The following is a 13173-nucleotide window of genomic DNA, read 5'->3' on the forward strand; positions in this document are numbered from 1 at the left end:
GGAAAACAGAAATATTACATACATACAAACTACTGTATTTTACTGTTGAGTGTAAACCATTAATCCCCCAATAAAGAAAAAAAAAGGAATAAAATTGCAAAATCACTAGCAAAGCAGAACCAAACTTCCTCTGCCCCCCAAACATTCAAACCACAACCCCTCTATGGTAAAGACGTGAGGGGCATACACTTGGATTCCAGGGCAGAAGCATTGGAACACGGCAGTACTCACAATGTTACCTTACACCATTCTGTATAACAAGCACAGCTAATATGGCCTGGCAGGAAATGAGATGCTTCCCGTGTATCTTACACATCTTACTGGCCAGGGAGCACTGCCATTCCCAGAGGGAGTAGGGAGAGACCAGTCAAGGCACTTGCAGAGTCACTCAGTCAGTGTGGGCACGGGCTCCCGGGCCTCAAATATCTATTCTGGAATGGGGTGATAGCATAATGGTTACACAACATAACTTTTAGGCCAGGCCTGATGCTCCTATGTCCCAGGTTTAATCCCCAGCACCACCATAAACCTGAGTTGAGGAGTTCTCTCATTAAAAGAAAATTTAAAACAAGCATACAAAAAATTTAAAGAGCTGAAGAGTTAGCATGATGGGCTATGCACATAGGATTTCAAGTCTGAGACACCAAAGGTCCCAGGTTCAATCCCCAGCACCACCATAAAGCAGAGCTGAGCAGTGCTCTGGTTTAAGGGAAAAAAAAAAGGGGGGTGAGGGCCGGGTGGCGGCGCGCCTGGTTGAGCGCACATGTTACAATGCAAGGACCCAGGTTCGAGTCCCTGGCCCCCACCTGCGGGGGAAAACTTCATGAGCGGTGAAGCAGTGCTGCAGGTGTCTCTCTGTCTCTGCCATCTCTACCACCCCCTTCCCTCTCGATTTCTGGCTGTCTCTATCCAATAAATAAATAACAAATAATAAAAAAAAATTTTTTTAAGTACATGGACGAAGAAAGTTAAAAAATGTATACGAAAGTCTATTCTGTATCGCATATGCATATATTTGAGTGAGCCGCACGTTATAGAAAGCATACCAGCTTGATTTTGGTGGTGGGGCGGGGTGGTGGGGAAGGTTAATTAGGCCTTTAAAGTCAGCAGTGAGTGCTTCCTTTTGTTTTTTAAATAAAGTCTATCATTAGACGTGAGCATGGACGAAAGGCAATCCTTGAACTGCGTTCAGAAATGTGCAAGAGGGGGAGTCGAGCTGTAGCGCAGCGGGTTAAGCGCAGGTGGCGCAAAGCACAAGGACCGGCATAAGGATCCCGGTTCGAACCCCGGCTCCCCACCTGCAGGGGAGTCGCTTCACAGGCGGTGAAGCAGGTCTGCAGGTGTCTGTCTTTCTCTCCCCGTCTCTCTCTTCCCCTCCTCTCTCCATTTCTCTCTCTCCTATCCAACAACGACAACAACAATAATAACTACAACAATAAAACAACAAGGGCAACAAAAGGGGATAAATAAATAAAATAAATATTAAAAAAAGAGTTGAATATCAGAAAAAAATACTTAAAAAAATGTGCAAGAGGAAGCGAATAACCCCGCAAAGTGATTGCATTTCACAGGAAAAGAAAACAAAATGCATTTAACAGAACGTCCCACGCCGACGCAGGAATGAAAACCTTGTGCCTGGCACCGGGCTAATGTCACTTTCCTTTGATTAAAAAAAAAAAAAAAAAAAATTCTGTATGTTTCCTTTCGCTGAAAAGCCGTGCTGGCTTCGGAGACTGAAAATAAGGGGTCATCTGATGGCCCCTCGCCGGCCCTCCCCGCGGCGGCCGGGCGCAGCTGTCCGCGCCCCGTCCCGCCTCCCCCGCGCCCGCGCCCGCCGCCCCGCATTCCAACTCTCTGAGGTCACGGGCCGCCGCCGCCTCCCCGGATCCGCCAGCCGCCCCGCCGGCCCAGGGGGAGGGACGCGGCCCGGCTGCTCCGCCGCTCCGGCTGCGGTCCCGCGCCCGCCCCGCGCCCGCCCCGCGCGCTCCCTTTGTGCGCGCTGCCCCCCGCGCCGCCCGCAGACCCCGGGGGCAGGGAGCCGCCGCGCGGGCCCGGGAGCGCGCCCCCGCGCGGGCAGGCGGCGGAGCCGGGCGCCGGGCCTGAGGATGCGGGAGCAGGTGAGCCCCGGGGCCGGGGCGGCGGGGAGTGTGCGCGCGGGGCAGCCCCGGGCGGGGGATCGGGGGCGCGGGGGCGCGGGGGCGCGGGGCTAGAGGGCTGGGGCGCCACAAAGACTCTAGCGCTCTCCCTCTCCCTCTCTTTCTCTCTCCCTTTCTTTCTCTCTCTCTCTCTCTCCTGTCTCTGTGTCTCTGACCTGCTGCAGTCAGGGATCGGGGGGATCTTGAACTTCTGGACTCCAGCCCTGGCTGAGCAGTTCGGGCTTCACTGTCTCTGGTTGCAAAAGTTGTCTTTGCGCCTGTCGAAATTTGCCAGATGCCTCTGGCGAGGGGGAAGGAATGCTCGGGGCTGATGGCTGCTTTGGGTGTCGGAGTAAAGAGTGTTTACTGGGGGAAGGGAAGGAGGGAGGAACAGGAATTCTTGGGGCTGCCAAAAAAAAAAAAAAAACCAAACAAAAAAACTTGGGACTGCAAATTCTGACTTCTGCAGATCCCGATTAGATTGGGCGCGCTTGGCACGCTCTTATTTTCTTTTTCGTTTTGCTGAGAAAGCCTTATAATAATAGCATGTGCTCGCAGACACATTCAGAATACTCCCAGTGCTCCGAGTGACAACCACTGAATGCCTAATACTTGTTGACTTTTTTTTTTTTTTTTTTTTTTTCCAGTTTGGGTTGGGATGTGACAGCAATTTTACTCGGGAAACCAGTTGTCTGATTTGTTTCTAGGGCGTCTGATTCTCAGCTATCTACGCATGAATGTTTTCTCCATGACAAACATGCGTTTGACCGAATGCCTCTATTACAGATAGAGCTCTGAACAGGCTTCCATCGGCTTTTTTTTTTCTTGTCCCCCCGTGATTATTTGACTTTGAAGCATCATTGCCAGAACACTCAGGGAGGATCTTAGCAGCAAGGGGGAAGCTCCAGGGTTTTAGAGTGAAGTTGGAAAAGGGGAGGAGTTCAGGAAGCATTTAACCATGGTGCCTGCATGTGGAAGACTTGAGCAGAATTGAATGTGTATCTGTTTCTGATTACGTAACAGCCAGCTTTGTAGAGAAAGTCTCTCCTAGCTTTCCATTTCAAGAGTTGATCTTGGATTGTCTTTTTAGTAACTGGATAATCTATGATTCCGGATACAATTACTTTGCAAATGACTGCATATTATTTTACAGTTGAAACAGTATTTTTTATTTCAACTCCTATTCAGATGTTTATCACTTTATTGACATAGTCTGACCTGGTAGCTAAGAATGTACAGACGTGAAAACGAAGATGTGTAAGGCATAATTTTGTAAATTATTAAGCACAGTACTTTAATAGGGTAGGCTTGATATACAACAGTCAAAGCAAGCATTATTTACTGAAATGCACGTAACAGACACAGCCTTCAACTTTTTCACTTCTAACAGGTACCAAAATCAGAAAGAGAAACCACCGACTTTTCTCTATTCCCGACATGTAAAATATTTTCAATCTCAGGGACAATTGAAAATTTTTACTCTGCCTTTGCTTAATTAGAGCTCCAGCTAATGACTAAGTTGTTTAGTGCAGTATTTACTGTCTTTAAGGAGTAGTTAGTTCTGTCTTAGTAGTGGGTTCTGCTTCAGTAGCCCTCATTCCTTTGGTGCATATATGCAATTTTTTTTTTTTTTGGTTTGTTTTCAGGTACGCTCATTTGTCTGGTTTCCTGATACCATAATTTGTAAATAAGCTAGAAATCCACTACTTTGTCACATTAAAGTGTACTTAAGACACACGTGTGTCATATGTAAATATAATCTTTAAAAAATGTATACAAACATTGTTGACTTATCAGCTTTCTTTTTTTCCCCCAAGTTTCTAATTTAAAGTTTATTATTTAAGATTCTCTTTACACCCTCGCCCCCGCCATTTTGCCACAACTGCCTTACTTGGTTTATACCATGGCATGCCGAGAGCACTGAGACCTATCCATGGAAACTATATATAGCTAAAAATAAAATAAAATAAAATTATATTCTCCTATCCTTAGCCTGGCATTTTTATATACAGAAGGGACTCAGCAAACACATTTAGTGAGCATAGTGCTTTAGGGAGTACAAGTTTCCCTTTTACCTCGCCCTTTTTTTTTTTTTTTTTTCTCTCTTCTTTCTGGCTGAAGGATAACCACAGCTGGGGAGGGGGGAAAGCCAAAACACAAATAACAAATAACAAAAACAAATCAAGCAAGCAGACAGAGAAACTGTTTGGGTCCTAATTAGAGATACAGGCCTATAATTATAGCAATCTTGTAATCTCCTTAAGGGCAGTGAAGGCTTAGAATTCGTCTTGGATTTCTCACAGTGCCTGCTCCACTGCCTTGGATGCAGACACGCAACCCATTTTTGTGGAATAAATGGACAACACGTTAAGTTTGGCAGTCTGGTGTCCTAGCTGAGCCCTAAATTCTAGTTCTGCTATCCTCTGGCCAGTAGCCATCACCCCTGGGGCTGAAAAGCAGCCAGAAAACATGAAGAGTGAATGAGGAATTGGGGATTGAGCCCCAGCTCAGGCCCTTCCAGTGTAAATCCGAGAAAGCCTCTTCTCCCCTTAGATCTTCTTCTTAGATTTATTTGCTTTATTGTTATTATTTTATGGGATCACCGCCCAGCTCTGGTTTATGGTGGTGCTGGAGATTGAACCTGGGGTCTTGTAGGCTTAGGCGGGAAAGCCTTTTTGCACAACTGTTATGCTATCTCTCCAGTCCTCAGATCTTTTGTTTTTAAATATTGTCTTCATATAACATATATGTATAATATACGTATGCAAGCTCCAAGTCTCCTTTCAAGCGATAAATCGAGGCAGGGGGTTTCCATCTCATTTGCAAATTAAGGTAACAGGAAAAAAAAAAAAAAAAGGACAGATGAGGAAGGTGGTGAAACAATGAAAAGGAGAATTGCATATATGCACAGGAAGGGTCTCCGAGGTGTCCCCCAGGTGGGAGTGCTGGGGAGGGGGTGCCCCTGCCCCCCCCCACCTTGGGGCTCCTGGCCCAGGTTCTGGGTGATGACGAGCAGTTCACGGCGGGGTGCGACCTCTGCTCGGAGGGAAACGGAGGTGGGGCCGCCCCGACAGTCACTGCATCTGATCAACCCGCTTGGTTGGGGGATCCCCCCCCCCAAATCTGGCCCATGTGGAAATGTCCAGCTGCTTCTCACCCCCCCGGTTTGCAACAGCTCGACCCCCCAGCCCCATTAGTGTGGTTCAGAACGCTGCCAGCAGCGCATTGGGTCGGGCCCGCGGCTCCAGCCCAGCCCAGCCCCGGGACCCCGGCGCCCATCTTGCCGGGCTCTTTAAAACTGCCCTCCTGGAGCCCCGGGGCACGGTCCTTCGCGAGGCGTCCGTCGGGAACCGCGCCCCGCACTTAAGGTTCCGGCCCTTCGCACTTACGGTTGGCATGGCAACGCCGCGGGCTCGGCTCCCTCCGCGCAGGCGCGGGCGCGGGGAGTGCGGCGGGCGGCCGCGCGTGCACAGCCCGCGGGCTTCCGATCGTTTCCATCGGCGGGGCTGCTGCCAGGTGGGGGTGCGGCGCTGCACCCCGCTAGATCCCGGCAGCTGCCACGTGTCGGGGGGGGTTATTCCTACTTCTGGGGCCCATGCTTTGGGGGACTCCACCTGGGCGCTGCTCTTCTGGACGTGTTTGCGGGCACCGTGACAGTCGATGGGGGAGCCAACCCCCCCAAAAAAAAAAAAAAAAAAAACCACAAGAAATGAAACCAACAAGCTCAGTTTACATCGAAACAGCCTCCCCCCCACCCCCCATCTTCACCTCCATGTAGACAGGGGTAGAACAGATGCTTTGCCATAACCAAAGCTCCGAGTTCCACCCATGAAGACATTCAAGTGAAATAGAAAAGATAGGGAGAGTTGGTAATCCTGGAACCACATTTGCCAGAGTGACACTCATTCTCTCAAAGGATATAATTTTATATAAAGTAAACTTAGGGACCAGGCGGTGGCACACCTGGTGGCACACCAGGCGGTGGCACACCTGGACCAGGCGGTAGCACACCTGATGGCACACCAGGCGGTGGCACACCTGGTGAACTTAGGGACCTGGCGGTGGCCTGGTGGCACACTATGTTGTGCAAGTACCTGGGTTCAAGCCCCTGGTCCCCACCTGCTGGGCAAAGCTTCATAAGTGGTGAAACAGGGCTACAGGTGTCTCTGTATCTGTCCCTCTCTATCTATCTCCTCCTTCCCTCTCAATTTCTCTGTCTCTATCTAATAACAAATAGATAAAATTAAAAAAAAATTAATTTATCTGGGCCAGAGGAGATAGCACCATGGTTAGGCAAAGAGTTCTCATGCGTAAAGCTCCAAGTCCCAGGTTCAAGCCCCTGCACCACTATAAGCTAGAGCTGGGCAGTGCTCTGGTTAAAAAAAAAAAAAAAGACAAAGCAATTTTATTTGTTTCCAGACCATTGCTCAGCTCTGGTTTATGTTAGTGCAGGGGCATGAACCTGGGACTTTGAAGCCTCAGGCATGCTAGCATACCAATCATATCTCCTGTCCTTATTTTATTTATTATTTACCAGAACACTGCTCACCTCTGGTTTATGGTGATGCTGGGGATTAAACTGGGACTTTGGAGTCTCAGGCGTGAAAGTTGTCTTTGCATAACCATTATGCTATCTCCCCCTCCCTATTTTACTTTTTTTTTTTTTAAAGAGAGGCAAAAAGTGAAAGACAACACAACACCCAGGTTTCCTTTAGTGTTCTGGGGGCCAGACTCAAACCTAGGTCTCTGTGCATGGCAAAGCATCATACTGTCCAAGTGAGCTATTCTGTCACCCCAGAAATAGTTCCTTTAAAAGGTAAAATTAGCGGGAGTCGGCGGTAGCGCAGCGAGTTAAGCGCACGTGGCGTGAAGCGGCTTAAGGATCGCAGTTCGAGCCCCCGGCTCCCCACCTGCAGGGGAGTCGCTTCACAGGAGGTGAAGCAGGTCTGCAGGTGTCTATCTTTCTCTCCCCCTCGCTGTCTTCCCCTCCTCTCTCCATTTCTCTCTGTCCTATCTAACAACGAACGATGACATAAATAACAACAATAATAACTACAACAATAAACAAGGGCAACAAAAGGAAAAAATAAATATAAAAAAATAATAAAATTAAAATAAAAGGTAAAATTAGCACCCAGGAAGTGACACACTCCCACCCCTCCACCCCCTTAATACTTGAATGCTGCCCTGCTTCTCTCCCTCTTCCCCCCCCCCCCACATAGACAGATATTAAGGGGAAAAAATTGAAAAAGTAAATCTTTTTTATTTATTTATTTGTTTACCAGAGCATTGCTCAGCTCTGGTTTATGGTGGTGTTGGGGATAGAACCTGGGATTTTGGAGCCTCAGGCATGACAGTCTCTTTGCATAACCATTATGCTATCCGAAAAAGTAAATCTTAAAAAAAAAAAAAAAAAAAAAAGGAGAAATTAAAAGGGTCAGGGTGCATAGTAGCCAGAGCTGAGCACTGCTATGGTCAAAACGAATGTAAGAAACAAAGAAAAACTAGAGGAGGGGACTGGCTGGTGGCACACCTGATTGAGTGCACATGTTACAGTGCGCAGGGACCCGAGTTCAAGCCCCTGGGCCCCACCTGTAGGGAGAAAGCTTTGGCCGTGGTGAAGCAGTGTTGCAGCTGTCTCTCTGTCTCTCTCCTCTGTAACCCCTTCTCTTGATTTCTGGCTGTCTATCCAATAAATAAATAAAGATAATAAAAAAATTGGGTGGGGGTAGATAGTATAATGGTTATGCAAAGAGACTCTCATTGAGGCTCCAAAGTGCCAGGTTCAATCCCCCGCACCACCATAAGCCAGAGCTGAGAAGTGCTCTGGTTTAATAATAATAATAATAATAGTAATAATAATAATAAATTTAAAAAAAGGAAAACTAGAGGAGAAGCACTAATACCAGGACCTAGTGACAGTGCGGGCCCAGAGACCCAGGTAGGATGGAGTGGGCGTGGAGTCTGGCCCCAGGCCTGACAGCTGTGGTGGTGAATCTCCCACTTGGTCCCTGCATTGCTGGGACCAAGAAGGCTTCCTCTTTGCAGGCATGCGCTTGGTCCTCGCCTGCAGAGGTGGGTGTAACCGAGCTCCTCTCTCCCCAGCACCCTTGCGGATGCTCCCTTGGCCCCGCTCTTCGCCCCTGAAAGGAGGAGAAGATGCCGCTGCCCTTCGGACTGAAGCTGAAACGCACCCGGCGCTACACGGTGTCCAGCAAGACCTGCCTGGTGGCCCGGATCCAGCTGCTCAACAACGACTTCGTGGAGTTCACGCTGTCGGTGGAGAGCACCGGCCAGGAGAGCCTGGAGGCCGTGGCCCAGAGGCTGGAGCTGCGCGAGGTAAGGGGTGCGGGTCCTGGCGGCTCCACTCTGCCTGGCTCTGGCCGGGATGCTCCCCTTGCACCCTCATGACGCCCTTTTCCCCGAGGAAGGACTGGAGTAGACCCAGAGGTCTCTCTTTGAAGTGTCTCATGAGCATTGCCTGCTTTTTTGAACGTGTTCCTTAGGACCTGCCAGGGGGCCCCTGGGGCTCGAACCCCAGGCTGGGTGGGTAGACGTGTACCTTTCTCATTGAGTTGACTCTTGTGCCTGCAATGAGCTGTTTAACCTTGGTGTGGAGACTTCACCTCTCTGGGTATGTTCCTCATCTGACCCACGAATTTGTTTCATTATGATGATGATAGAGACAGAGGCAGGCCGGTGGTGGCATGCCTGGTCGAGCGCACATTTTGCACTACACAAGACCTGGTCCCCATCTGCAAGGGGAAAGCTTCACAAGTGGAGAAACAGTGCTGGAATTCTTTCTTTCTTTCTTTCTCTCTCTTTTTTAAATGTTTATCCCTTTTGTTGCCCTTGTAGTTATTATTGTTGTTACTCATGTACAGACTTATGCTATTGATGAATTCTTAGCTACATATTCCAGCGATGTCATAGTTTGTATATGAAACAAACTTAAAAAAAAAAACAAACCATCCATCCAATCAATATATTTCCCCCCCCCCTTTTTTTTAACCAGAGTACTGATCAGCTCTGGCTTATGATGCTACAGGGGGGATTCAACCCAGGACCTTGGAGCCTCAGGCATGAGAGCTCTTTGCATAACCATATGCTATCTACCCCAATCAATATGGAAGATCTGTTAGTGCAAGTAAGGCAGCGAGCTCACCCTAGTGTGGATGCTGATAAGATTCCTGAGGGTGAGAGACTGGGAGCGGAGGGTGTCAGACAACAGGGAGGGGCAGCACAGGAAGACTTGCCCGGCACTCAGTGAAGTCAGAGTGGAATGAGACTGTCACACCTGAGGCTCCAAGGTCACGAGCTCAATCCACAACCATAACCTAGAGCCCAGTAGAGCTCTGATTCTCAACAAAGTGCTTTGGGCTGATCCTGAAGGCATTGGGGTTCTCACATGGATGTGGCGTGATTTGCTTGTGTGTTTGCTTTGTTGGTCCTGGGCTGGGAATGGAGGGTCCCCCCCCCCCCAATCTCAGGTGGTTCCGCTGCTGACCTTCCTTTTCTTGCCCTTGATAAGGTTTTTGTCTTTGCAAAGAGCCTTCTGGGAAATGATGAGAATAGAGTAGGTGTGAGGGGGTTCTGGTGAGGTGTGTGTGAGTTCCGGCTCAATGAGTCCTGAATCTGAGATGCATTTTTTGAATTATTTATTTTAAATACTTATTCTCTTTTGTTGCCCTTTTTTTTATTGTAGTTGTTGATATCATCGTTGCTGGATAGGACAGAGAGAAATGGAGAGAGGAGGGGAAGACAGAAGGGGGAGAGGAAGATAGATACCTGCAGACCTGCTTCACCGCCTGTGAAGTGACTCCCCTGCAGGTGGGGAGTTGGGGGCTCGAACCGGGATCCTTGCGTTTTGCGCCACCTGTGCTTAGCCTGTTGTGCCACCGCCCAATTCCCCTATTTATTATTTATTTATTTATTTTGCCTCCAGGGTTATTGCTGGCACTATGAATCTACTGCTCCTGGAGGCTATTTTCCCCCTTTCGTTGCCCTTGTTGTTTATCATTGTTGTTATTATTGTCGTTGTTGGATAGGACAGAGAGAAATCAAGAAAGGACAGGAAGACAGAGGAGGAAAGAAAGATACCTTCAGAGCTATTTGTTGAGCTGGGTGTCTGGGTACAATGTATTTGAAAATCATATGTATCTTTAGAAGGGGGAGCCGTACTGATTCAAGTGGGGAAGATAGCACAATGGTTATGCAAAGAGGCTCTTCTGCTCAAGGCTGGAAGTCCCAGGTTCAGTCCTCTGCACCACCATGAGCCTGAGATCTCTTGAGCAGTGTTCTGGTAGAATACAGGGGGGAAAAGGGGCAGAAGAGATAGTATAAAGGTTCTGCAAACAGACTCTCATGTGCCTGAGGGCCCCAGGTTCAATCCCCTGCATCATCACAATTCAGAGTTGAGCGGGCCTCTGGCTAAATAGCGAAATGAAGTGAAATGAAATGAGATTAAATGAAATAACTCACTGCAGGACTAGAGATGCTGCTTTGGAGTCTGGGGGCACTTTTTGGAGATTGTTTGAGGTAGGCACTAGCTCTGTCTTCTTTTTTTCTTTTTTTAAACCTTTCTTAAATTATCTTTATTTTTAAAATTTATTTATTGCGTAGAGACAGGTAAAAATTGAGAGGGAAGGGGTGATAGAGAGGAAGAGAGATACCTGCAGCCCTGCTTCACCACTCGTGAAGCTTTCCCCCTGCAGGTGGGGACCACAGGGTCGAACGTGGGTCCTTGTGCACTGTAAGACGTGTGCTCAGCCAGGTGCGCCACCACCCGGCCCCTACTAGCTCTGTCTTCTGAGACGCTGTTTAGCTGAGTGGCTGTGGCAGAGCAGCTAGGAGGCTCTGGTCCCCTTTCTTATGTCAATATCTTTAGGAAAACCGAAGGACACCCTTACAACACAAACATTCATGGCAGCTAGTGGTGATCAGACATTATTACCAGACTACCACAGTTTTAACATTCTGTTGTGATTTAGTGCTTGTGCCAGGGATTGAACCTGGGATATTTACCCTCACCTGAAAGTCTTTATGCTTTACCATTATACTATTTCCTTGATCAGAGTTATTTTTTTTTCCATATTTTTATTTATGTGTTAATGAGAGGGATAGAAGGAGAGAAAGAACTCTGGTGTGTGTGTGTGTGTGTGTGTGTGTGTGTGTGTGTGTGTGTGTGTGAGTGTGTGAGATCTACTGGGGATCAAACTCAGGGCCCTATGCTTCAGAGTCCAACCTCTTATCTATGGCACCACCTCCTGGACCACAGTTTTTTTTTTCTTTATTGGGGGGTTAATGGTTTACAGTCAACAATAAAATAGTTTTTATCGGTAACATTTTCTGTTTTCCACATAATGATCTAACCCCCTCCCCCAAGTTCCTTGTCTGATATTACCTCCAGGACCTGAACTCTCCCTGCCACCCCAGGGTGCAGTACACCAACTCCAGTCTAAGTTCTGTAATGCTTTTTTTTTTTCTTTCCTTTCTTTTTTTTTTATTGTATTAATATTGGTTTAAAAAGGCTGATATGTTATTTTATTTTATTTATTTATGTTTTGCCTCCAAGGTGATTGCTAGGGTTCAGTGCCTATACCATGAATCCACTGCTCCTGGAGGCCTTCCCCCCCCACTTCTGTTGTTGTTATTATTTTTATTTATTTATTTTTTTAAATTTATTTCTTTATTGGGGAATTAATGTTTTACATTCAACAGTAAATACAATAGTTTGTACATGCATAACATTCCCCAGTTTCCCATTTAACAATACAACCCCCACTGTGTCATTTATCATCCTTCATGGACCTGTATTCTCCCACCCACCCACCCACCCCAGATTCTTTTACTTTGGTGCAATGTTGTGGTTATTATTGTTCTTGTTGATGTCGTTGTTGGATAGGACAGAGAGAAATGGAGAGAGGAGGGGAAGACAGAGAGGGGGAGAGAAAGACAGACACTTGCAGACCTGCCTCACCACTGCCTGTGAAGCGACGCCCCTGCAGGTGGGGAGCCGGGGGCTTGAACCGGGATCCCTACACAGGTCCTTGCACTTTGTGCCACTTTTGCTTAACCTGTTGATACCCCCCACCCCCCCTTTTTTTTTCCTTTGAAACCAGAGCACCACTCAGCTCTGGTTTATGGTAGTGCAGGAGACTGAACCTGGGACTTCAGAGCCTCAGGCAGGAGAGTCTCTTTGCATAACCATTATGCTATCTATCCCCGCCCAGGAGTGCATTTTTTTTTTTTTAAATAATTTTTTAGAGTTTTCTTTATTTATTAATGAGAAACATAGGAGGAAAGAGAAAGAACCAGGTATCACCCTGGTACATGTGCCGCCGGGGATTGAACTCAGGACCTCATGCTTGAGTCCAGTGCTTTATCCACTGCGCCACCTCCCGGACCACACAAGGAGTGCATTTCTATACCATCCTCACTTCTTCTTGCTTGAGTCTATGCCATCTACTGGACCCCTCTTTGGGCCTCGGGATGTGGGGGCAAGGAAGATTCTCATTGTCTACAGACTTAAAGATGCTATTTATTAATATTATTTATTTATTTATTTATTTGGTTTCCAGGTTTATCCCTGGGGCTTGGTGCCAGACTACGAGTCCAATGCTCCTGGTGGCCATTTTTTTTAAAAAAATTTATTTTGTTATATTTATTCCCTTTTGTTGCCCTTGTTTTATTGTTGATGTCGTCAGTGTTGGATCTGGCGGCCATATTTTTTTCCATTTTTTAAAACTTGGATAGAACAGAGAGAAATTAAGAGAGGAGGGGGAGATAGAGAGGGAGAGCAAGACAGCGAGACACCTGTTTCACCGCTGCAGGTGGGGAGCCGGGAGCTCGAACTGGGATCCTTGTGCTTTATATTATGTATGCTTAACTCGGTGTGCTAACTCTGGGCCCTAGATTTACGAGTTTTTAAAATGATTTATTTATATATTCCCTTTTGTTGCCCTTGTTACTTATTGTTGTGGTTATTGTTGTTGATGGATAGGACAGAGAGAAATGGAGAGAGGAGGGGAAGACAGAG

The 13173-nt window shown here is 47.4% G+C and overlaps 1 protein-coding gene across 1 annotated transcript in view; it reads left to right on the plus strand.

Moving 5' to 3' along the window:
* The first annotated feature begins 1220 nt into the window (after positions 1-1220).
* PTPN21 (protein tyrosine phosphatase non-receptor type 21) overlaps positions 1221-13173 on the plus strand; it is a 48051-nt gene continuing 36098 nt past the window's right edge. Inside the window, exons 1-2 of the mRNA XM_060181215.1 lie at positions 1221-2117; positions 8241-8474. Coding sequence (XP_060037198.1) covers positions 8295-8474 — 180 coding nt within the window. The 5' untranslated portion in view covers positions 1221-2117; positions 8241-8294. The remainder of the gene's footprint in view (positions 2118-8240; positions 8475-13173) is intronic.

This window comes from Erinaceus europaeus, chromosome 22 (assembly GCF_950295315.1).
Source record: "Erinaceus europaeus chromosome 22, mEriEur2.1, whole genome shotgun sequence".
NCBI classification, from domain to species: Eukaryota; Metazoa; Chordata; class Mammalia; order Eulipotyphla; family Erinaceidae; genus Erinaceus; species Erinaceus europaeus.